The following is a 26,191-nucleotide window of genomic DNA, read 5'->3' on the forward strand; positions in this document are numbered from 1 at the left end:
ACCAGTAAAGAGGATTTATCATTACCATTCCAAAGACATGAAGCGTTTACATTACTTCTTCTTTCCTTTGAGAGAGAGGGGCAGGCTTGGAAGTAGTTTGCACCATCAAAGTGGCACACACAGTCCTTGCAATAGCAGGCCTGAGACAGGTTTGAAAGGCTACTTGGGTTGGTGGTACAACCAGTGCTGCAGGCTCACTAGTAGCATTTAGATTACAGGCCCTGCGTATATGGTACACAACTTTACAAGGGGCTTATAAGTAAACTAAATATGCCAAATCAGGTATAAACCAATGTCACTGTTTTTAGGTGAGAAGCACAAGCACTTTAGCGCTGGTTAGCAGTGGTAAAGTAATCAGGGTCCTAAGGCCAATAAAAAGAATAAGCAAAAATAAAAGATAAGCAGGCAAAACATTTGGGGGAAGACCATCCTAAGGATGACAGGTCAAACAGTAAGCATGAAAGAGAAGTACAGATAAACTTTATAATGCTGCTTACACTGCTTGCTGCAACCCAGTTCTTCCAAAACAATTAATGAACTGATGCACTTTCATACATAAACAAGCCAGGAGTTAGCATTTACAGCTTAATATCTTGTTAGTTGTAAATGTCCCACTGATATAACCAAGTACAACATCTGGCACTTAGTCCAAATGTAATGTAGCTCAAGTCCATAGCTAGGGCTAATCTTTCTTTGTTATCAATTCACAATACCTACTCCAGCAAAGTGAAAAATGTCTCCCCACCGCTCAAAACTTTTGAAATAGTTTGAGAGGAACCCCTGGAGTGTGCATTCCCGGCAAGCAAAAGCTAAGGATGTACTCGGCAAGGAACTACAAGCACATAGGCACTCGTTACAAAGACCTTCAAATTTAAGACCATCATTACCAATCAAGTACATGTTTGTTTTTGTTTGTAATTTATTAGTTTATTCTGTAACCAACAACACAAGTGGTGCAAGTAAAAAATCCAGTTACATATGTTGCACAACATAAGTAAGAAGTATATCAGTCTCCAACTATAAGCATCTCAAGTCATCGTAGAGTGAAATAACATGACCACAGTGAAGCAAACATACAGCATAACTTAGTACTGAAACACCTATCACACCAACTTAGAATATTCCACAAGAACACAATGTCATAAGTTCAATCCACAAAGTCAAAATCAAGTTGAGATAAATGTATAGTTCTTTTAATCCACAAGGCTTTCTCCAAGTCCAGCCAACATGTGTTTCGTCGTATGGGCAGGTACCCACGACTTCATCAGGGCTGGGAAAGAAATAATACAAACATATATTGTACTCCCACCGTACATCGGGCAATGTTTATACTGTACATGTGGTTAATTCGTGATCTACCAATTATGGTGTCATGCAAGTGGGATTATTCTTTATATATTCTTTGTCCAAAGATTGTCGAAATATATACATATTCTTCTATATTAAAAGAGTGTTAATGAGTAGTCAAGGAGGGGAAGATGGGAGATAGGACTCCCAAGGGGAGGATGAAAGATACCTCCACAGGAGGCAAATAGGTGCCCCTCAGCGGGTGAAAAATTATGTTGTTAATAATTTTTCACCCGCTGAGGAAATCACTGTACTGATATTTATGTGAGTACTCTCACGTGGGTTCATGGCTGACATAAAATTGGTGAGGCATAGTGCCGGTGTGATGCCGGGAAATCTGGTGCTACCGGTGAATGGTCTGACTTACACGAGTTGTGCGGGACTACAATATATGTTTGTATTATTTCTTTCCCAGCCCTGATGAAGTCGTGGGTACCTGCCCATATGACGAAACACGTGTTGGCTGGACTTGGAGAAAGTCTTGTGGATTAAAAGAACTATACATTTATCTCAACCTGATTTTGACTTTGTGGATTGAACTTATGACATTGTGTTCTTGTGGAATATTCTAAGTTGATGTGTGTAGCAACAGGGTAATTTTAGCCTATTTTTAGACTGGTGGTGACTATAATTTACTACCATTTCAGTCCTAATTGCATTTGCTTTCATTTATGGGGCTTAACTATGTGCTTTGACATGGTTTAGTGCCTTTTTCCGTTTTCTCAGAACTATAGGCCCGAAAGCTAGAGAGAAGCCATTTTGTATCCCTGCTCGGACAGCCGAGGCGCTTGCAGGGTAAAGGTAATGTTTAGAATTCATCCTGTTGTTCGCTAGAGAGGAACCGGTCAAGACTGGCCCTTATCGAAGGAATGTGTTTGTCTTCCCGGCTCTGGACGCAATTCGAAGGTGGCCACTGCGTAAGGCGGAGGGAGCTGGGGACTGGTACAGGAATTCGATGGGAGTCGGCCTGATGCCGGAATTTTCCATAGAGAAAGTGAGCTCCATATCATCAAGGAGCGAGTAGAGTAGAGAGAGAGAGCAACGTGTGGAGAAGACCGAAGAGGTTGGTCTAAAGGCTGGTGCATAGAGATTGATACCATCAGTTAATCGAAATCCTGAAGTGAAGAAGGAGAGTGAGTGAAAGTCCGGTAGTGACATCATACAGGAGTGGCAGAGACCAAGACCAGAAGAGGGTTCGAGTGTTCTGGAACCATGCCAGCGTAGACAAGGCATAGCGGTGCAGACGTTTAATCGTGAGCCATAGAGGGAGAGCAGAGTCCCAAGCGCATAGAAGAGAACGAGAGAGAGAGAGGGATCAGCTCCGCTGCTGAGATGGAAAGACACACGTCTAAGGTGAGGCGTTCTGAGCTTAGTGTAGAATGCATTTAACTATTAATCTTTATTCCCCTTTTAGGTTATAGGTAGCGACTAACTTAATTCATTTGCATTTTGCTCATTCTGTCATGTTTGATTATAGAATAAAGATTTACTAATCAATATCTTTGAATGTTGTCTTCATGAATGAGATTAACCTTTCCTTTTAACCAGGTGCTGACATACAGAAGGATGGGATATGCCCTTCTGCAAAGGTAACTGTTGATTGGGGGAAAGTGTGAACTTCATTTGGGAAATAACTCTCGAAGGTGTATCCCTATTAGTTATCCCTATTAGTGTAGATCGTCGGGTGACGTAAAAGAGACAGTCTTACGGGACTATAAAGATAGAAACAGTCTTACTGGACTATAAAGATAGAAACAGTCTTACGGGACTATAAATATAGAAAATATCGTCGGGAGACGTAAAAGAGTATAAAATGAGGTAAATATAGGATAAGATATGTAATCCATTAGGTGTTAGTGGTATGTTTGATTATACAGGCATGTAAATAGCTTCTTTTCACTTTCTCAGGTGAGTATTCTAGATGTCTTGTAAATAGTGGCCTGAGAAGAGTGTCGTTACGTGACGATTGGGTTAGCCACGGATGGTGAGCTGCCTGTGATGAGAATCCGGTTGTTACAGTGTGATAGGTGTTTCAGTAATATCTTTAGGTCTACGGATCATTTGTAGGCAAGGATGATGGCCCATACCTAGGCACCCAACGACTAAGATATCTAGAATAACAAATACTGATATTGCCGATATTTGGTGTAGCGCCACTACCATCCAGGATTATCATCCCCCCTTTGTTCTCTCTATACAGCATAACTTATACAAAGACAGAGCTAGACTAGCATGTAGAGATCAAAACCACACCTGGCAGCCACGACTCTCATACAAAACCCACAGTTTCACCTCCTGTCGCCAGTACCAGGGTCAAAGTTTGGGCCTTCACTGCCACTGAATCTATCCAGTAGTAACCCCCAAGCCAGCACATTATTAGCAGCATTGTCAGCTTTACGAGGCAGCTGGAATTCATGCTGTTCTGCTACCTACCCACTCAAGGACATCTCTAATCCAGAATGATACCTAGGTGCCCTGGGTCCCAGCCACCCTATGGCCACCTGGCGCATAGCTAGGAGGAGTGTGAGCAGGGAAATCTTATAAGGGACCTTCTGCCCTTGAGCCTCACCACTATATTCAGCAGGCAGGCTCTGGGAGTAAAGGAGAGTGTGAGGCCAGTAGCCACAACAATCTTGGGAACGACTTCCCTCCAGCACCCCTGCACAGTCGCACACGCCCAAGCAAGATGTAAGTAAATAGATAGCACCCACCAATCCGCTGCGTGCACACTTTGCTGCTCTAGCGGGATCTATCCTGTTGAGCTGAAAGGGGGTAACATAGATGCAATGCAAATAGTTAAAGAGTAGCAGCTTAAGTCTGTTATTACAGTAAACCGTCCTCACCAATCACATGCATTCCCCCAATTCGAACCTGCAATGGGTTCTCCCATCTCAGTCTCCCACGCCTGCCGGGCCTTATAGGGAGGCAATCAAGAACATGTTAGATTGAATTGTGTCCAATTTATGGTTTGTTTTATTTTATTGGAAAGACCCAAAGAGCAGCTCATCAAGCACAGATTGGCGACACATAAGGTAAAAACATCTACATAGAAGCCACCATGGAAAAAAATTGAATTGACAATAAATATTTTGCACTTCTCATATTGAGCATAAAGAAATGGCCAAAAGAAATAACTCAAGGCCAAAGGGTGTAAAAAGCACTTGACCACAAGTTAGCGCCCTTGAAGAATAAACTTTCAAATATATAACAACATAAAGAATGAGAATAAACATTCAAATACATAACATATATAATGAGATTTGAGCTGATACTTAAAACCGCAACAAGGCAATCTCCAGAAGAGGAACAAGCATGGTAGGTTGTCGCCATATCTTCAAAACTCGCATGCAGCACAGGGATGCCGGAAGACCTGCACTCTCCCCTCCAGATTTACAGGGGAAGCACAAAAATCATCTAAATCGCATACATTCTGATCTTGATAATTTGTATATCTAGCTCCTTCATTTGTGTTGCGTGGCTAAATAGGGTGGATTATATGGGCTCTGCCGACATACAGAGAAATGATGCACACATGCAGTGCCTGCTGTAGAGGTGAATTAGAGTTTGCTGGCAGTGTTGCATCCTCTCGGTGCCACAGTGAGGTAACACTGTGACACCAGTGTTTAATTGGTCTCATGGCCGGCTCAAGGGCACTACCGCCGGTACCACCAAACCGGTAGCTGATTTCAAGGAGCGCAGTGTTTGCTAGTTTATTTTCATTTTCAAAGCATCTTCTGCCGGGTTCCTTGTCTCCAGCAATTTTCCAGGCAACAATAAAGATTTAAAGATAACTCGGTGATTAATGTCCTTCCTGGAGAGCGATGGGAGTTGTGTCTAGTAGAGGTTTTGACTCATCATTAGGTAGAGAGTTAATGTGCCTGCTGTAAAGAATTCGTCCCATGCAGATCAAAAGTGCACATAATGTAAATAGGTCAGTGGGTTACTGCTTTTCTAAGAGACAGCGATTGTTACAGTTTATAAATTAATAAATCTTAATATAGAACCGTAAATTATTAACTGTTGTCAAAGAACTGCATGTACAGTTCAAAGTGTAGGTTAGAGCATAGATCAATGTTGCAAAAAGGGTTAATTTGGGTAGAAATCAATTCTTATTATTAAAGAGAACCCCCAACTATGGTGTAGCATTTTCAATTCAGAGGTTGCACTTCTCCAGATCAAGCAGTCAAACTATAATGCCTACCCGTATAGACATGCCACTCCAACAACTTGTAGTCCTCTGTAAAATTTCATATACAGTGATTTACATACGTAGGATTAATTGTGTGTGGACCCAGTGGAGGAAGTGGGTGGAGCTGGAGGAAAATGGGTGTGGCCTGGGAAAAACATTTGAGCACATGGACTTCACTTTTTACAAATTAAGCACAGCTCCTACCACAGTCTATACATCTTCTGATTCTTGTCCTGGTCTCACTGCCCACTCACTGGTGTATGTCAAAAGCAAGACGTCACTCAGGTGGCTTCTTAACCTTCTTTTCTACCAGCATCACACAGTTCCCCACGTTCTTCTACTTATGACAACGGTTGTATAGCTCAAGCTTGCAAGCTCTGCCAACCCAGTGGTGTCCAGGGCATACAGATATTCCTTGACACAAATGAAGGGAGTAGTTCTTGATTTTGTAGCTTACAGCTTCCTTAATGAGGCTACACAGACCCAGTGATCATCTGCAGCCATAGCAATTCATGGTTTTTGATGCTTCTGCTGGTAAGGGCAATTGGAGATGTAAAGGAATCTTTCTTCAAATGAGGATTATTCCAATTACAAAACACAAACTGTGCCTATATATAGGTATCAATTAAGCCCCAAAGAAGGTACCCTGTAAGGAGTGACCATGTTGCATAGCTCAGTTCTCTGGTTAGGGAAGCGTATGTAAAAGCCACTTATAGAACAATTGAATGCCCACTAGATGGCATTAGTACTGTACCAGAACTCCAAAATGGGTGCCCTCATTCTAGTAGTGTTGTGCTGGCACCTTATACTACTCCAGTGTTCCCCTATGTGGAAGCAAACTTTTCCAAAGAAGTCATGCCTTTAAAAAGAAGTCTGCATGGGCACGTGATCAGATGGATCATCTTCAAATAAGGATTATTCCACTTACAAAACACAAACTGTGTCAATATATAGGTATAGAGTACGCCCCAAAGAAGGTTTCCTGTAATGAGTAATGATGTTGCATAGCTCCGTTCTCTGTTCAAACTAGCTTCTGCAAAAGCCACTTATAGAAGAGCAACTGAATGACCCACTTGATGTCATTTCTACTGTGCAGGAACTCCAAAACATGTGCTATATTTCTGGCGGTGTTGTGTTGGCCCCTTATACGGTTCTTGTGTTCCCCTATGTGGATGCAAACCTTTCCAAATAAGTGATGCCTCTATAAAAAAAAGTCCGTGTGGGCACGTGATCAAGTGGATCATCTTCAAATGATGAATACTCCAATTACCAAACACAAACTGTGCCTATGTAGAAGTATTAAGCAAGCCTCAAAGAAGGTTTCCTGTAATGAGTGATGTTGTTGCATTGCTCATTTTTCTGGTCAGACTAGCTTCTGTAATAGCCACCAATAGAACAGCAACTAATATCCATTTGATTTCATTTGTACCAACCCAGAACTCACAAAAGTATGCCCTCGTTTTGTCGGTGGACCCCTGTTTCAACTACAAGCTGCTGTGTTCAAAAACATGACAGAGAACCCTCTCAGAACATGGGCCGGCACACAAACATAAAATGATTACTGGAAAATGGTACAGGTTTTTGTCTTGAGCTAGAGCTGTCCAGTCGGAGAAACAATAAGCAGCCACAAATGTCAATATCTGACAAGAACTGTTAACACTTCACTAGAACTGCAGTTGTCATTAGATGACATGATAATACTCAAGGTCAAAATAAATTAACTAAAACACTATGACAGAAAACTTTTATGCAATGCCTTAGTTTTCATTATAGTGATGTCTGGCTTGATCTTCCAATTGAGAATTGTATCTGAAATTCAAGTATGGTACACAAATGAGCCATATTTAGGGACATGTTTTATTCAAAACGGACAAGCCTTTTAACCATCACAAGTTCAAAAGATATTTTATTTAATAGAAATACACGCACATTTTCAATTTGTCAAGGTGCTTTTTAGCGGGGAGAACTCATCTCATATCTAATGCTGACTACAACAATCTATACAAATATGTCTATTTCTTTAAAATAAATATCCTCACTTTCTCAATTGAACTTTTCCCTTGATTTATTCTTTGGTCTATAAATTATGTTTGTTTACAGTACACTATGGACTCGCACCATCATGCAGACTGGTATGTCCATTCTTTAATGTGGCTTAGGTATCATGGCGATCTCTGGTAGTGCTTATGAGTTTTACAAGATTTAGGACCAGTCAATAATTTTAGTTTCTTAACTGATTATTGTAGTACATACCACTAAATTATATTAGCATATTTCTGCTCCTCAAATATTCAAATAAAACCTGAACACAAAAAGCAAACTTAAAAAAAATTCTGTAGTTTAATGTATTTTTGTACAATAAGGAGAAGAGCATACTTAATCCTGTTAAGAAATATAAATACATTTTAGAAAATTATTTTGGTGAAAACAGCTTTTATATAGTCAGTGTGTTTAAAAGAAATAATTACATGCAAATATAAGGATTGCAGCTGATCTCCCTCAAGCCAGATCTAGAAAGAAGTTCTAGAACACAGAGGCCTGTGCCATCACAATGTGAAAGTGCTGAAGTGGCGATTCCATGAGGGACTCTTGAACAGTCATCATGTAACATCACTTAGAAATAACAACACAGAAATGGGGAACACCACAGTATGCATCAAACAACCACACAATGGCCAGAAAAGTTCATCTTCTCCAGCAGCAACAGTGTGCGATTGTCATCAAGAATTTAACGAACTACCAGCGAAATTACATGAGGCCATACTGAAAGGCGACTGTGAGACCATCAAGTCAATCTCAAAAATCCACCCAGTTAATGAGCCTATGACGATCTGGAAGGAGTGTATAACCTACCAATCAGAGCACAGACAGGTAAACTCTGGACTTACATTTTTACATAAACAGTCGCACAGTCTCACCATAATAGTAAAGTCGTTATCAGAAAGTGAAATCAATTCAGAGGTGTTTTTAGGGTTAGATTTCGGAATTCCGCAAAGTGTGTTTGAGAAAGGTAATAGCCTAATTCCATAGAACAGATTCATTGCCATTGGTCATGGTACTGTACAGCCTAAGCCAGAAATAATATATTTACTTTTCATTTTGCAGATCTTATTAAATTTGCATTGCAAGATATCTGCCCATGTAGGTTAAAATGAAAGACGGTCCAATACTTACGGACAATTGAGCATGGGAGCGCAAATGACCGTTTTACATGTTTTTGTTCACAGAATGTGATATTAAATTTATGAACGGATTTGCTCCCACAAAGTTTACCCTCAAGTTGGAATTTTACATGTGTGCAAAACTGTTCAAGGGATGTGACTGGCCGTTCAAGAACGAAAATGACTTCAGAAATTGTTGAAAACAAATCTATGAGTTTGTGGCTTTTCCCTAATATTTATAAGGCAATGTGAATATGGTACGAGAGTAACTCCTGCTAATGGGAGGATCAAGCTCCTATTCAGCAGATGTGTGCGCCCACTTTCTGTGCCCATAAAGCACCTTGGTGCAACAGAAAAACCCACAAACACTTGTGCGGTCCTTTCTGTAATACAGATAGAGCTGGTACTACCTTAAAGAGGTGTTCCCTCATTTGCGTGGTCTCAATTGCTGAGGGGCATAGCCCCAAGCAAAAAAGAAAACACTTTTCCTCTGCAACAATACCATATTATTACCATGGGCCCAGAGGTAAAGAAGCATCACCGTACACTAATGCACTGACCCTTGGGTAGTCACAACTTCGTGTCTGCCTTGGGCAGTCACAACTTCGTGTCTGCCCTAGGGACATGGCATTGTTTGAAAAATGGTGCATGCTTCCCAGTTTGCGCCCAGTGCACCCTGGTAAGGGTGTGCCAAGGACCTAACAGGGTGAATGTGCCCTAGCTGTTACACAGCCGTTTCTGCTTTCCAGGAGTAATCTTGGGTACTTTTGTTAATTTAAAAAATAGGTGTAAATTGCAACTCTTTGGCAAATGAGCCAAGAGCCTTTTAAGTTCTAGTACTTGGCTACTCCGTGTTCAGGTGTATAGTAATAATAAAAGCACAAATAAACTTTTGGAGTGCAGCAGAGCTAGCCTGTGAACACCTATCTATCACAAAAAGACTTAAATTCGAGTCTAGACCAGGCCATCTCCTAGACCACAAGAGAAAACTGAACCCACTCCCACGAAAAATCTGGAATCCTACATTGGCAGTTCTACGACCCTTCATTGGTGCATTTAATACTTATGACTATGCAGAGGCATTCCTATATGTGATTGTACATATTGCACAACTGTGACTGGGAAAATGGTTGTGCATTCTTTTTCTTAACAGAAAAAATATTTTTTTCTTGGAGAAGCACCTTCGGCCACAACCCAACCAGTTTTGGTGTCCATTATCACAGCCTTCATTGTTCGGGGAGCGATTTACTCTGTTCTTGACAGTAGAAAATGTTTCCGGATTTAGTCAGAAGTAAGTTTGTGAATAGCCAAAAACTCTTAAGTTTCCCAAACAATCCAGGAAATTCATTCCCTGGGACACCTGCAATGGGATTGACCCGAGCACAATACTGGAGAGGTACAACTGCATACAAATAAGACGATATATATATATATATATATATATACACACACACACACATACACATACACACACACATACATATATATATCTAAAATATAACCTGGCGGTTGCCAGTAGGTAGTTATAGTTACGACCATACTTCCATAGAAAAGTGTTTGTTGACTTGCCTATGTCCCCTGCCCAAAAAATGTGCCTCTAATTTTAATTGTGAATGGAAAGTTTTGGGACGATCCGACAAGCAGGGGCTGGGAAAAGTGGAGTAGGGGTAAAAAAAAATGCCTTTATTATGTTAACTCCCATAGAGATTTTAAACACGACAACAGACAACCGCCTGAACAGCTGGATGGAATAACACCAAATCTGGCAGAAAGCTAGCTCTTGTTCTAGAAAGAGTGCTTTTGTTATTTTATATAAATCCATTCATTAGTTTTAGAGATATTAAAAGAAATCCAAATTTGCATATATAGGGATGCGGATCCTGTAACAGAATGTTAATGAAATGTTAATGGGTTGTTATATGATGTATCATTAAGAGCGTGAATTTCTTTGAATGACTTAGAGTGTTCTCAGCTCGAGGTTCGCTCAATGACTGCAGATACTGAGCGAACTCCGGCCTGTCAAGACACACTTGTATCGTGGGTGAATAACTTGGAATAAACTTCTTCTTTCTTCATAAGAAGTCTTCAGACCCCTCCACTTATTATAGATTGGCGACGATTGGGATCATTTTTTTTTTTTTTCCCTTAAATTTTTGGAAGACCTTTATTGACAAAAAAGGGGAAGGTTACACATACATCCAGGAGCGCAGCCCAAAGGCGTTGAAATACAATACGGGTCAATAAGGGAAATCCGTCAGGATCAATTACAGGATCATTGAGGTCTAATTTTTAAATTTAAAGTCTGAAGGTAAACAGGTTTCAGGATATCAAGAGCAAACATCGGTCCGTTACATGTTAGCAGGATTAAACAGTAAGCAATGCAATATGTCGCCGGAACCACAACCCGCCACAGTTAGTAATCGTCCTGGGAAGGGCACAAATCAGGAAGCCAAGTGAATAACAAGTAATAATCCACAACACTTTGGTCCACCTACAAGTGGCAGCAAATAACCCAGTCCGCGACGACTCATGGTGGACACCCTCCCAGATTACGCGAAACCCAATCCCACAGGAGAGGAGGACAGAGAAGAAAAGACTAGAAGGAAGAAACGTAGGGCCATAGAGACAAAGAAGCACAAAAAACACGTTATACCCCAACCCCCCACCCTGCATGCAGCGGAAGGCCACGGCCCACCCCCCCCCATAGGCATGCTTGGTACCCCAGAAAACCCACAAGAGGGAATACAAAGAAAGACTTAGCCAAAAGAAAAAAAAAAAAAAAAACGGACCATAGAACATAAGAAGAACTAACCCACAGGTCCCCAACCCCCCACCCCGCACGTCTAACGAGGCTATGGCCCACCCCCGATTAGCGTGCCCGTCACCCCAGATGGTCCCACAGAAGGGAAAGAAAACAGGGGGGGGAAAGACACAACAAATAAACCCCCCCCCCGCCCGCACTGGTCAGCTCAGCGTCGATCTTAAATAAGCCAGCTTTTGAACAGAAAGCAGCGGCGTCGCATCACAAAACAGTAATCAAAGTCTTCACGCTAGTCATCCGGGGAGCAGTCCTGGTTACACCGATGGAGGGGTCACCCCTGGCCCGTCCTGTCCCTGCCGTCGAGGCGCGGTAGCTGAAGGGCAGCAGTGCAGTACCTTAGAAAATCAGGGTGGTCGGGCAAGCAAGGCAGGACCAACCGCACAAGAGTTCTCGCCACCCAGGGGCCAGGAAAATGATTGAGCCAGATGCACAGGGACCGCAGCAAAGTATCAGGCCATTTTGCCAAGGCACAACACAGTAAGGGCCAATCGAAGTTGGTGGTCCCAAAAGCAGGGCCGTGAACGAGATCCACCCGCGGCTCTGCTGCAAGCCGCAAGACCACACTCACGCCGTCAGGCTGCCCAAAACCACCACCATCACTGTTCTGGGTCTCCCACAGGGTCAGCCGCAAAGTCGTAGTCGGTGCACCCACCTCTTGCGCAGAGCTGTCCGTGTCCCCACTACTTGCCCGATCCTCGGGGCTATCATCCAGCGGTGAGACTGCAATGGCGTCCAGCCGTTCACCCAGGTCTTCGGCTACCCTCACCAAGGCAACACGGAGAGAGTTCAAAGCATTCAGGACGTGGCGAAGTGAGGGCTCCATCTTGCGACGCCTGTCCAAGCAAGCACCCCCACCTGAAGACGCCCACGCAAGACAGCGTCGGAAGTTGACACAGTGTCTCCCAGCCAAGAGCACCTGGTGGGATCAGTATACGGGAGTCGGCAAAGCACACAATCATGAGGTGCGAGTCATCGCGCTGACCACGGCCATAGGCAGGGAGTGTTAGTCAGCAAGCAGTCCATAGGGTTCTCCGGAGGCATCCGCTATTCACAATATGGGGTCGCAATATGCAGACCAAACAGCTCAGGAGGGCTGATCCCCATATCGCTGAGGTCCAGGCACTTGTAAATCAGGGCTAACTCCGACGGACGAAGTCCACACCGGACGGTCAGCTCCAAAATGGCGCCTCACCAGCCTCTCCGAGAACAAAGGGGCGACTCAGCAGGCCGGTGCGGCAGGCTCAGCAATATGTACGTCCGTTCTCGGGGTTGCGCCGGTCGCCGCGCTCACCCGTGCGTCCCCAGTGCCATTCGCTGCATTCCGGACCTCCGGACGTCTCGGCCTGCAAAGCCGCGGTCTCTAGTGCCCTTAGCAGCCGGCGTCAGCCTCCGGACCCTCGGCCAGCTGCCCGTCTCCGCAGCGGCCCGAACAACAAGGAGCAGAAAAGGGGGACGCCGGTCTCTTCAAGCCCCAGGATTTCGGCCAGCAACTCCCGGGATATTCCGACGCCGCTGTGTTCAGCACCAAGCCGATGCGGGCGGGGGAAGGCAGGAGAAAGTCAGGATTGATTCCGTGGCGAGCGGAGCTCCCAGCCTAAGCGGCCATCTCGCTTCGCGCTCGGCCACGCCCCCCTCCTTTCTTAATTTTATGATTGATTGGGATCATTTTTATTCACCCACCGACCCACACAAGGATTATTATTATTTTAAAAAAAAAATGTTAAAACCTTTATTTTCAAATAGTGCACACAGCTATTCAGCCTTACATCCCGGAGGCTAGGCAGCAACTCAAAAAGCAATAGATCAAAGTGCAAGGAGCAAGGTAACAGAACGTGTGAAGGTTATGATTTTCCATTTTTTATATTTTATGAAGAAGGAACAAGTACAGAAAGAGGCGCCAAAACTAGCGCGAAGAAGAAGGCAATTAAACCATTATGTAGTGGGGCCTAATCAAGGAGTCGGCTAGGCACAATGATAACATTTAGGTTCAGAACAATATGGACACATAGAACCACGGGGGTGGGAATCACAGGATAGCAGTAATACAAAATCGTCAGTTGGAGTTATAGGCTATGGGGTCAAGTGTTCTTCCAGTGGGGCGGATTCCGGTGGTATGCAGATGTCACCCCTATACTCGTTCCAAGCCCCCCACACCTTCTGCCATTTTTTGGGTTTACCCCTGGCTACATACACAGTCTTTTCACAAGGATTATTATTATTTATTTTTTTACTCTATGAGTCGCAAATTGTTCCGGAGATAAGCAAGCATAAGTCACCAGTTGCCTACGTCAGTATCGACGATTCATTTGCTTCATTTATTGAAATTCGTCGGATTACGGTAGGATTGAAACATTTTTTTTGGGTGCGGCTGCTTTTGTAACAACTCGAAATAGAGTAAACTTGGGGTTTCCTATGGCTGGACTATTTCCGAGGAAAGCACTCTTGCTAAGCTCCGGCACGTTTGTTGGATTTATTTCCTGATTGGACTTGTGGAGAGTCTCGTTATTTTTCATAAACGACGGTGGAGAAATGTGCATCTTTTGAAGACAGTCAACAATTCCACTTACCGGCACGTTCTTTCTGTAATCGGCTCTGCTTCCAGAATATGCTGCTACGAAGGGATTCCAGTCTGACAAGGAGCGTGACGTAGGACTCCCTCTTGCTTCAAGGAATTCTGGGAAAGCTGCAAGTGCGACGTAGGACGTTTCCAGGAATTCATGTAAGACGTTCTCAGCTCCGGTGTTTCTTTACGCGCTGTGAGCCACCCGGCTGCGCATTCACGACGTGCCTCCATTTTCAGGAAATCGGATTGGAGTTGGTTTTCAGCTTTTAATCTTTATTTATTTTTTTTTTTTTAAAGGGAATTACGATTCTGAATTTGCCAGCGATTTTTATCTTGAAACAATTTCTTGGGAAACACTTTCTCAAGGTAACATTTGACTATTTGATGACTGCATTTATTTACTGATTTTCAACTTGTTCGACATTTAAGCCGATAGTTCCGACAAGACTCTTTCCTACAAGACTTAATAATACTTTTCTACAGTTTATTTGGAAACATTCTATAATTTATTTATTATGAGGTCTAAAGTTAGGGGCTGGAATTGGTTGTAATATATATAGTATCAATCTTTATTTTATTTTTAGCCCCTTCGATGCTCATGACGAGCTCAGCTCGTCATGAGGCACAGTGCTCCTGTGCTCATGACGAGCTGAGCTCGTCATGACCACACCCGTTTTTATTATGGCCCAGCACAGGAGAGGGATTTTACCAGCATGGATGTGGTTAAATATGTCTTCGGTCAAAGATATCAGACAACCTCAACCCTTTCTAGACAAACCTGGTAAACCTACTCTTTTATGGCCAGAATGGTTAGGGTTATTTCAAAATCATTTGGTAGCTATCGATGCGGTTGAGTATTCACCACCCCGTAAATTTGCATTATTGTTTGGCAGTTTGGGGTTAGCTGCACAACGTATTTTTAATAGGCTTACCCCTATTCCACCTCCTACGGGCCAATCTGGAGATAGACAATGGAATGTTTATCTTGAGGCGTTAGCAAGGTTAAAAAAACAATTTGATGAGTCTCCCAATATTATGCTGGAAAGGCATAATTTTTATAAACGCAAACAAAAGGATGACGAGAAAATAGAGGAATATGTGGCTGCATTAAGAGTTTTAGCTATTTCCTGTGATTTTGGTCCACTTTTAGATAATTATATTAGGGACCAACTAGTATTTAATTGTGCTTCTTCTAAAATCAAAGAAAGAATCCTTAGCTGTAAAAACCCTTCTTTATTAGAAGTGATTGATCTAGCCTTAAGTATTGAAAGGTCAGTTTTATCAACTAAAGCTATGATGGCTGACTCAACTTCTAAAATGAGTCTAGTTTCAGATGGGGGTGATGAGGAAGGTTTGTACGCTGTGGGTACTAAAGATAAGGTAAAACATCCTCAAAACAAAAGTCAAAACTTTTGTTTGAGATGTGGATCGAAATTCCATATTGGTAATTTTAAAGGCTGTCCTGCCTTGGGTAAGCGTTGTTCAGTTTGTAAGACAGTAGGTCATTTTCAGAAAGTGTGTAGATTTCAAAAAAAGAGTGTTAAAATTAACAATGTGGATTGGATTGTAAGTAAGTAAGTAATTCTTTATTGTTTAGGTTAATAAAAACAGTTACAAAAAGTGCATTAAAAACAATCTCATAAGAAATGTAAAAGGCCTTAAAAGCAAAAGTTCGTAATTGATTGAATATCAAGATAAAAAACAGTAAAACCCCGGCAGGGAAAATTGTTCAAGGCACTTGGTCCTGTCCCGGGTTTCCACTTAGCCAAGTGCCTGGGTTATTTGTTTCCGTTCCGCTAGTTTCAGGAATTTCACTAGCTTCCCGTTTAGTGGCGGGAGACAAGGATCAAAACAGGCGAGGACAGCTTGTCTGCGTGAGCGGACTCCTAATGCGCTGAAAGCTGTTTTCAACAGAGCTACTTTTTCATCGTTCAACTTCGGACAAGTGCACAATAAATGTCCAAGTCTTCGATTCCTGTTCCGCAGAGCCGGCATTTGGTCCCATAGTTCTGCCTCAACCATGGTGGTAGGTAAGGAATGGCGGGTAGAATCCCTAGTCTGTGTTTGAAAAAGGCCTCTTTTGTTTTCCAGCCATACCCCAGACCAAAATATGCTTGGAGCCCCGGTGTTTTGTATGTGCACAAGGTCATCCAGGCATGGCGCCTGTAGGAGAGCAAAGCTTTGTCCTCCACATGTGAGTGTCTCTTTAAACTCTTGTTAACTATGCGCTTGAATTGCGCATGTGATAGAGGAGTCTCCCATAGGGCTTTCAGTCCTGTGATGGCCAGGGACTCCTCTAAGTATTTTTTCGCCGGCATCCGCAATGAGGTAATCATGTCTTGCCAGAGCTGTCGGTTCAAGGTGTTTTCTGGTGAATTCTTTAATTTGTGCCAGCACTTGATGTATGAGCCTCTACGAGCAAGTGTTTGGCACGTCAGCCCAAATTCCAACCGAATCTGGGCCTGCGAAGTTTAGAGTGGCAGATTAAAGAGAAATCTGTAGGCCCTTGAGATGGTTGTGTCCAGAAGTTTTGCGTCAATTCCTCTTAGGGCCTCACTGCCGTACATGATTGATGACTCTATTTTGATTTTAGCTACTCGTATTAGTGGAAGTAGAGTCTCGCCGGTCAGGTTAGTCTTTAACTGTTTCAAAGTCACGGCTATTAGCATGCCTTTCCTCTGGATGGCCTCCAGTTGGTTTTGGTAGCGGCCACCATTATCGACTTGGATCCCAAGATATTTGTATTCAGAGCAGTTTGAAATTGCTTCTGAGCCGAGCGTCCAAGTGTACGTCTTTTTGCTCCTAGTTATAGAAAGAACTTTTGTTTTGCTAATGTTCACTTTTAGTAGGTTTTCGACGGCATAACCGTGAAGGGTATTAATAAGGTTTTGAAGGATTGGGAGGATTGTTCTGAATCCATGGACAATCTACTGTTAACTTTGGACACAGGTGAAGAAGAAATTAAGGGTCCTTTATGTTCTTCAACTATCAACGGAGTTCAGTTGCAGGTGATGGCAGATTCTGGGTCGCCCATCATGATCCTTCGTGATTCTACATTCTACGAGAAATGGGGCAAAAAAATTGTACTTTTGGAATCTGATGTTAACCCTAAAGCTTTCGGGGGAAAATATATTGATATGCTGGGGTTCTTCATGGGAAATTTAGAAATTCTGGAACGATCCATATGTTCAAAAAAATAAAAGGGAAAAATATTGTGGGGTGGAAGGACCTTGCCAGAATGGGGTTGTATTTGGTGCCGGGAAAAGAAAATTCCCTAAGAGCAAGAGACTTACCTATTTGTTGTACTGAAAATATGATGATTGATCGTGGACATCTGATAAAGGAGTTAAAGGAGGTTTTTAGCAATAAGGGGGGTCTGGTAAAAGGAGTGGAACATAAGATCAGGCTTCTTCCTAATGCTTCACCTATAGCTCACAAGGTTTGTAATCTACCTTTAAGTGTAAGGTCTGAACTTAAGAAAATGTTGGAAGATTTGTGTGAACAGGGGATTATTCAACCTACAGAGTCGTCAGAATGGGTTGCCCCCATTGTGGTCGCACGGAAAAAGAATAACCAGAATAGGTTGTGTGCTGACCTCAGAGTTTTGAACAAAAACATCAAGGTGGATTGCCACCCCCTTCCAAAGATTCCGGAGTTATTGGCAAATTTGGGGGGAGCAAAGTGGTTCTCTGAAATTGACCTAAAATCCGCGTCCCATCAGTTTCCACTGGCCAAAGACTCGCAGGAATTGACCACTTTCGTCACTCTGTTAGGGGCGTTTACATTTTTGAGACTCCCTTTCGGTTTGGCGTCAGCGGCCAGCGTATTCCAAAGGTTGATTGATACCTTATTTAAGAATTTAAAAGGGGTCCAGGCTCATCTGGATGATATTCTTATTTTTGCAAGTAGCCTGGATGAACACAATATTTTGTTGAGGAAGGTCTCTCTTTGTTAGGGGAACGAGGAATGACTATCAGAGAGGATAAATGTAAGTTTGGAGTGGAGGAGCTGGAATACCTAGGGCACACAGTATCGTGTGCTGGTATTAAACCAACAGTTTCAGTGATTAAGGCTTTAAAAGAGGCAAAGACTCCCACTGACAAGGACTCTTTTCGCTCTTTCCTAGGGCTGGCTGAATACTCCGCTAGGTTCGTCAGTAATTACGCTCAGGTGGTTGAACCCCTTAGATTTTATTAAAAAAGGGCCAAAAATGTGTGTGGTCGAATGATGTGGAAGAGACTTTTAATAAGGTGAAGGAGTTCATTGTTGCAGCTCACCCTTTGCATGCGTTCCGCGATGATTGTATTTCTACTATTGCGGTCGATGCAAGTATGAGTGGGTTAGGCGCTGTGTTAAGTCAGGAAGTGAATGGTGTTGAAAACACTATAGCGTTTGCTTCTAGGTCACTAAAGGAGTCTGAGAACGTTACAGCACTATTGAGCGGGAAGCTTTAGCCTGTGTGTGGGCAGCTCAGAAGTTCAAAATGTTCATCTTGGGTCGTAAATTTATAATGTTATTAGATCACAAGCCGCTCACTTTTATTTTTAGTAACGTGGTTGGAAGCAATAGTTTATCTCCTAGGTTGCAAGATTAGTTTCGAAATTGCAGGAGTACAATTTCGATTTGAGACACATTCCTGGGGGAAGAAATTTCCGGGCGGATTGCCTATCTAGGATGTCACTGGATAAAGAAGAAGGGGATGATTTCGTGGAAGATAATGTGGAATGTGTGACTTTGGTAGATGCCATTGATGAGTTAAACCTTTCAGTTTCAGAAAATGATTGGATAATAGCTAGAGGGGAGGACTTAATTTTATCCAAGGCTATGGAGTTTGCGTCAGGGAGGTGGCCTGATGTAAGAAATTTATCAGGGGATCTAAGAACTATGGCTCAAGTTGCGGATGAGTTGGCAGTAAAGGATAATATTTTACTTTGCTGTGATAAGGTTGTTTCACCCTCTGAGTTCAGAAAAGAAATTATTAGGTTGGCACATAAGGGTCACCTAGGAGTGTCAAAGACATGCATGAGGATAAAATTACATTATTGGTGGGTTGGTTTGGATTCACAGGTTAAGTCAGTTGTGAACAATTGTGAAGAGTGTTTACTCTCAGATAAACACTGGAAATTGCCTAGTGTACCTTTACATCCCACTGTTTTTCCAAGTTCATCTTGGGAAAAGGTGGGTTTAGACTTCTCGGGCCCTTATAATGTCTTGCCAGAAAGAATGAGGTTTATGATCTTGGCAGTGGACTACTTTTCTAAGTGGTTATATTACAAATTTGTGGATGCTCTTAATTCAGACAACACTATAAAGTTTTTAAAGAAGCTTTTTATGTTGGAAGGAGCTCCCAAATTTTTGGTGACGGATAATAGTACACACTTTGTGTCTGAGAAAATTTGTAAGTTCTTGAGCTCTTAGGATGTGAAACAACTCAGAGTAGCTCTTTATTTTCCGGCCTCAAATGGTTTAGTTGAGAGCAATAATAAAGTGGTGAAAGAGGGTATCCAAACGGCTGTGGCTTCAGGTTTGGACGTGGGGACCTTTATTGAAGAAAAGGTTTGGAGTTATAACACCTCTCCACATTGCACTACAGGAGTTACGCCTTTTGAGTTGCTTAAAGGAAGGCAGGTGCATTCGGCTTTGTTTCCAGCTTGGTTGGATAAGAAATGTCCGGAGATTGGCAGGGAAAGTGCAAATAAAAATTTTGCAGAGGTGGTCAGGAAAAAGCAGGAAGTTATGAAAAAGAATTTTTATGGAAAGAAATGCACGAATTCCCAAGGTATTATGGTAGGAGACTGGGTGAGGATTAAAGAGCCTTTCAAAATTGCAAAAGGAAATTCTGTCTTTTCTAATCCAGTTCAAGTAGCTAAAGTTAGTAAAGGCACAGGTTTTTTTTAGGTGAAAAGGGTTGGTTGAATGTGAGACAACTGGTGAAAATGTCCAAAAGTCAAGCCATGGTGGTCAATAGGGCCAAGAATAAAAGGGTTGCGGATAATTGTGGATGGTCTCACTGGTAACTGCCTAATGTGGGTGAAAAGGGGGGGGGGGTAATCAGTGTAATTTGAATTTGAATGCTTCTACTGCCAATTTGCCTTCCACTTCTTCCAGCAGGAATGGAAGGTTGATAAAACCTTCCGCAAGGTTTAACGATTTTGTTAGATATTATTTTCAATGTATAATTAATTTGTTTTGCTATTTGTTTGTTCACTAACTCATGCATACAGTCACTCATATACCCAGTCACTCACCTATACTACCTTTCACATTCCCAGTTACTCACCAATTCCGACACATGTACTCAATTACCCACACAGCCACACAGACACTCACTCAACCATACAGCTTCTCAGACATGCACACAGGATCCCATACAGCCACTGACTTACACACTCACTGATCCAAACAGGCAGTCACACACCTCCTCACCCACACACAGTCACAAACACACAGACAGACACCAGAGGTAGTCAGACAACCAATCAATCACCCATATAGCCATTCATGTACCCACTAACACACTCTTTCACCCACTCAGACATTAACTGACAGAAAGATACACTCATTTACACAGGAAATATTTATTAATTTAATCCAATGAATGCACATTTTTTATTGCAGTTTATTTTTGTTAAACATTTGTACTAGGGAGAGGAGTGCGACCTGCGTTTACTTTTTGATTAATGCTCCCAGTGAGTACTGTGTGGCATGTTCTTAGCTTTTTAAAGGCAGTAGTAAGGCTCAGAGTGTGATTAATCACCAGGGGTGAGGGAGAACCGGATATGGAGCCATTCGGTACCATTTCTTAATTTATTTTACTGTAATTTTTAGGTGTTTTGGTGTTGTACCTTTGACTTTTGTAATTTTTATGTATATTGGTGATGTATTTCTGACTTATGGTTTTTCTTTACAAAAGCTGTAGTTTTATTGATTGATTGAATGCACATTGTTTATTACAGTTTATTTAGTTAAACATTTGTCCTAGGGAGAGGAGTGGTATGAGAGAGGTAGGGGGCAAAACAGATGAGAAGGGAAGAGGAAGAGGAAGAGAATGGGAGAAGGGGAGAAAGTGTGGAGAGAGTGGGTAAGAGTGAGAAAAAATAGATGGAAGTGAGAGAGAGATTAGGAGAGAGGTGGAAGAGAGAGGGAGAAAAAGGTAACAAAGGAAAAGCGTGAGGGGTAAGAGCAGAAGAAAAAGAAAGGAGCCATGAGATAGGTAAAAGATTATGCTGGAAAGAAGGACCAGAATGGGAGAGGCAAAGGCATTGTGGGGACGTTGTGGTGTAGGGGGAACAGTGCCGAATTTGGAGATGCCGATGGAAATCCAAGTTTTGCGGTCGCCTAACATTATATGATCTTCTGATCTTCGGCAAACTTGTTTTTTTTTCCACTTGTGTGTATGCAAAAATGAATGGCCTTAAGTGGTGCTATTTAACCAAGGAAACCAAACTGGTCACAATTTATAATAGATGCCCCTGGCCTCCGTATACAAAATGCGTACAGAAAGCCAAACTGATGTAACAGCATATTTATTACACACCGTGACCAAAAGCAATATTGTGAAACGCAAATGTTAAGTATAACACAGATGAAGAAAACTGTGAGATAGTTAATTTCACTGTAAAACGGATGAGAAGGGAAGAGGAGAAGAAAGGGAGAAGGGGAGAAAATGTGGTGGAAGAGAGAAGTAGAAGGTAAAAAAAGACAAGCGTGAGACACAGTTAATTTCATTGTAAAGAGTCCTGGGGAGACGGGTGTATGAGAGGGGGAGGGGGTAACACAGATAAGAATGGGAGAAGGAGAGAAAGTGTGGAGAGAGTGGGTAAGAGGTAGAAAAAATAGATGGGAAAACTGAGGGAGAGATTAGGAGTAAATGTTAAAAGAAATAAAGTGCGAGAGGGGTTAAGAGCAGAAAAGAAGGAAGAAATATGGTGAGATAGGTAAAATAATGTGCTTGAAAGAAGGAACAGAATAGTAGAGGCAAAGGCCAGTGTTGAGAGAATGTAGTGTAGGGAGAAAGGTGCCGACTTTGGAGTTGGAGACCCAAGTTTGTGTTTAGCTGTGGCCCCAACTTCCTGTCATTAGGCAAATAACACCAATGGGCTTTACTTATTACACTGTAAAACAAAAAGTAACAACATACATATTATGTAAAAAAAAAACATGGCAGACACTAAAGGGAGAAAGGTTTCGACTTTGGAGCTGGGGAGCAAAGTTTAATTCTAAAATCGTGAGCAAAAAAAATATCACGGAATATAAAAACTAAGTATAACACATATTACTTTCCCTTTTGTGTGTTATAAAACAGAAACAGCATATTACCTTTTGAGTCGGTCACACAGCACGCCCAAAGAGCATGTGCTAATGATTAAGTGGCCTGGCGCGCACCGGAAGACAAATTAAGCAGTAATTTAAAGTCTAAAATTGTGTAAATATATTAGTGTGCGCACATTTACACCCAGTACGTACTTTATACAAAAAAGCGCTGCACCCTATCCAAAGCAGTTATACAGCACGGACACAAAAAATATATGCAACACAATTGCGTTTTACTTATTAAACTTCAAAAATATTGTAACTGCATACATAATACACATTTTTAGCACATTTTTCCCCCTTGTGTATGTAAAATAATTATGGCCTTCAGTGGTGTTATTTAACCAAGAAACCCGAATGGGTCACAATTTTCAATGCATGCCCAAACTGATGTAACAGCATATTTATTACACACCTCGACCAAAAGCAATATTGTAGAACATAAATAATAAGTATAACATAGATGAGGAAAAGTGTGAGACAGTTAATTTCACTGTAACGTGTGCTAGGGACAGGAGTGTATGAGAGAGGGGGGGTGTAAAACGGATGAGAAGGGAAGAGGAGGAGAATGGGAGGAGAGAAATGTAGAGAGAGCAGGTAGAGGGAGAAAAAATAGATGAGATGAGGGAGAGAGTGGGGAGACATTAGGAGGGAAGTGGAAGAGAGAAGGCGAAAAAGGTAAGAAAAGAAAAGTGTGACGGGGTAAGAGCAGAAGATAAGGGTGGGAGCCTAAGGCATTTGTAACGCAGCACGCACAAAATCAACATCATCATCGAGAAAATATATATACAAACAAAAACTGAAATAAGTTTTACTTACATTACATAACTCAGACGTAAAAAACATTAGGGACAATGCAAACCGACAACAAAAGCAATACCGAGGAACATAAATACTAAGATTAAGACAGATGACTTTCACTTCTGCAAGTTGTAAAAGACAAACAACACGCTGGGGATCAAAGTTCGCGTGTTGCCGTGGCCCCAACATCCTGTGATCCTGGTCAAACAGCGAATGTATAACACACATGACTTTCAGTTATGTGTGTTATAAAACACAAACAGCAGATCACAACACACCCCAAAACAACATCACACAAAATAAAGAAAATCTATGTATAAAAAATACAACAAAAATAACTTTTAATTTAGCAAACAAACAGCTTGTTACACAGCTCGGACAATAAAACGTCATGCAGCATAACAAAAAAATATATATAACAAATGCATTTCAATTGGTAAAATTACAAATTTACAAATAAATAACTTCTAAATAAAAATATTACCTCCTCTGCAGCGTCACAGATTGCAAAAACAACACACATGTTGTGCAACCTACAACAACTAAAAATAAACCAGGGCGGTTTGTAAAACAGAACCAGCACAACTGTTAATAAACCCTGCCGAGTAACAACACAAGTAAAAGGTTCAGTTCTTTTGGGAGGTTCCAAAAGGAGACAAGGTGGTACTAAGGATGGACTACTAAGCCTATGCACGAATCCAAAGCAACCATTTAGAAAGGACAGTAACAGGAGCCAATTGAAAAGATGGGCGGGAAATGGGCTGAGCTTCTATTCCATACCTCAATACAGCATACCTCGCAGAGCAGCACATGTGCTGCCCAGGCTCGACCTAAAAGAAGTCCGGAAAAGAGCATGCAGTAAGTGACACGCTTTCCTGCTTGAGATCTACAATAAATCTAAGAGCGGCAAATCAACGCGCGTCACCAATTTTTTAGCTGCCTCTGATCAACTTAAAAAGATTGGGTCTAAACACTAGAAGACCCTCAACGCTAATGGCAAGCACTGGCAGCACCCCTTCTCTCTTAAACGGGAATGGAGTATCTGGGACCTATTGGCCCACCCCAGAACATACACAATCAGACAAAAGCAGTCACAACACTATGCAGAGTTCCGCCAGTCACAGGATATTGTCTCTGAAGCAGATATGTACTGCATACCATACGGTCACAAAAAACAGACATAGAATTATGGCAAAGTAAGGCACATAAGGAGCCATACCAACTGCAATAGTGACAATATGATCACATGCCCATGCAGACTCCTTTATGGGGGCATGCCTTCTTTGGAAAGTTTGCATCCACGTAGGGGAACACAGGAGCAGCTTAAGAAGCAAACACACTACCACCAGAAAGATAGCACACTTTTTGGATTCAAGCACAGTAGTAATGGCATCATGTGGGTCCTCATAGAAAAGATTCATAATCACAATGACTGAACCCCCACACAGAAACTTGTACTAATTAAGGATCAGAAATGGATGAACCAGCTAAAAACCCACAACCATAGTCCTAATGATGTCATGCCATGGCTACAGGGGGGGGGGCTGTGATCGAGACAGGGCTAATTTTTCATGAACTGTGGATCAGTGATATCCTTTTCTCCCTACATTTACTATACTGAGGAAAGCACTACTTCATACAGGAACCAAGGCTGTTATGATGAACACTTGCCGTCTGGTACCTGTTATTGTGTTAACACCTACCTCATGATGTATTTACCTTCCATGTTCTGGCTTGGGGTTTTCAGGGGGTTCTGTTGCTAATGGTGCTGCAGTGCTCTTGCTGCAGGGCTTCTCTGGAGAGACCAGCGCAGGATGTGGGCTCCCATTTTATTCTATTAAACTTGGATACAAACTTTCTTTCCTGATGTTTTCCTTCTTCTACATTGGGGGACAAACTACTTTATTTGTAGGAGTCCACAGTTTCACCGAAGGAGTCTCCTCCACCCTACGGCCTCTTCTGCTTTCCTCAAGACCTACGCAATATGCTTGGTGTTTCTGCAGCCCGCTGCCGCCTCCATCTGCTGCTGCTTGGTGTTATCCTCTTATCATGGATTTGGATTGTTCAACATTTTAGAGACAGTCAGCTACTGGTACCAGCTCAGAATGAACTGTTGTAGTTAGTTGAGCGCATGCACATTGTTTGCACTCAGTTTGTTTGCGGACGTACGGCAGCGTCTTGATGGACAAGTTACCTACCTTCGGTAATGCCTTATCTGATAAAGACATGATCCAGCTGCAGAATCCTGACCTTTGAACTTCCAGGCGTCGGGCTGGATCCAGAAGATTTTTCTTAGCAGTAAACCTGCACGCTGGTAGGTGGCGTCGCTCCACTTGACGTGACATTGTTGTGACATCCGTGTCGCCAATATAACTACCACTCAGCGCTGACGTCCGTACTTTTCACAACTTTCCATGCCATAAGCACGGAGCCAAGAAGGGACTGACTATGGTGTGTTAAAAAAAGAGACTAGGGCCTGAAGGGAAACAGCCCTAACACTAAAAAACAATGCGGGGAGGATGGGTAGGTCGGTAAGGAATCTGCAGCTAGATCATATCTGCACCAGATAAGGCGTTACCGTAGGTAAGTAACTTGTCCATCTGAAAGACACATCTGGCCACAGATTCCTTACCTTTGAACAGATACCCAATCAATACCTTTTACGGAGGTGGAACTGATCAGCTTTAAACCAGGAAATCCTGCAAGACAGATCGGCCAAATAGGCTCTCCCTGAAAACCTAGAATCCAGGCAATAGTGTCAGGCAAACGTGTGCAGAGATTATGGCGTGGCCGCTTGGCAGATGTCAGAAATAGGAACACCACGCTGGAGGGCTGTGGTGGCTTCTTTCGCCTTGGTGGAATGGGCCCTAAGGCTTCCAAGAGGTTGCTTGTATGCCAAGGCATAACATATTTTGGACAGCACGCCCCTTTTTTGCGTCTACATATCCTATAAGGAGTTGGTCATCCACTCGGAACTCTTGGGCGATCAAGGTAGA

General features: G+C 42.4%; 2 protein-coding genes across 3 annotated transcripts in view; one reads left to right on the plus strand and one right to left on the minus strand.

The window, feature by feature from the left end:
* The window catches only part of EIF2AK1 (eukaryotic translation initiation factor 2 alpha kinase 1), a 387,622-nt gene that overhangs the window by 44,508 nt on the left and 316,923 nt on the right, over positions 1–26,191 (minus strand). The window lies entirely within an intron of this gene.
* The window catches only part of ANKRD61 (ankyrin repeat domain 61), a 60,344-nt gene continuing 42,323 nt past the window's right edge, over positions 8,171–26,191 (plus strand). Inside the window, exon 1 of the mRNA XM_086940744.1 lies at positions 8,171–8,407. Coding sequence (XP_086796870.1) covers positions 8,171–8,407 — 237 coding nt within the window. The remainder of the gene's footprint in view (positions 8,408–26,191) is intronic.

The sequence above is a fragment of the Lissotriton vulgaris genome, chromosome 10 (genome assembly GCF_964263255.1).
Source record: "Lissotriton vulgaris chromosome 10, aLisVul1.2, whole genome shotgun sequence".
Lineage (NCBI taxonomy): Eukaryota > Metazoa > Chordata > Amphibia > Caudata > Salamandridae > Lissotriton > Lissotriton vulgaris.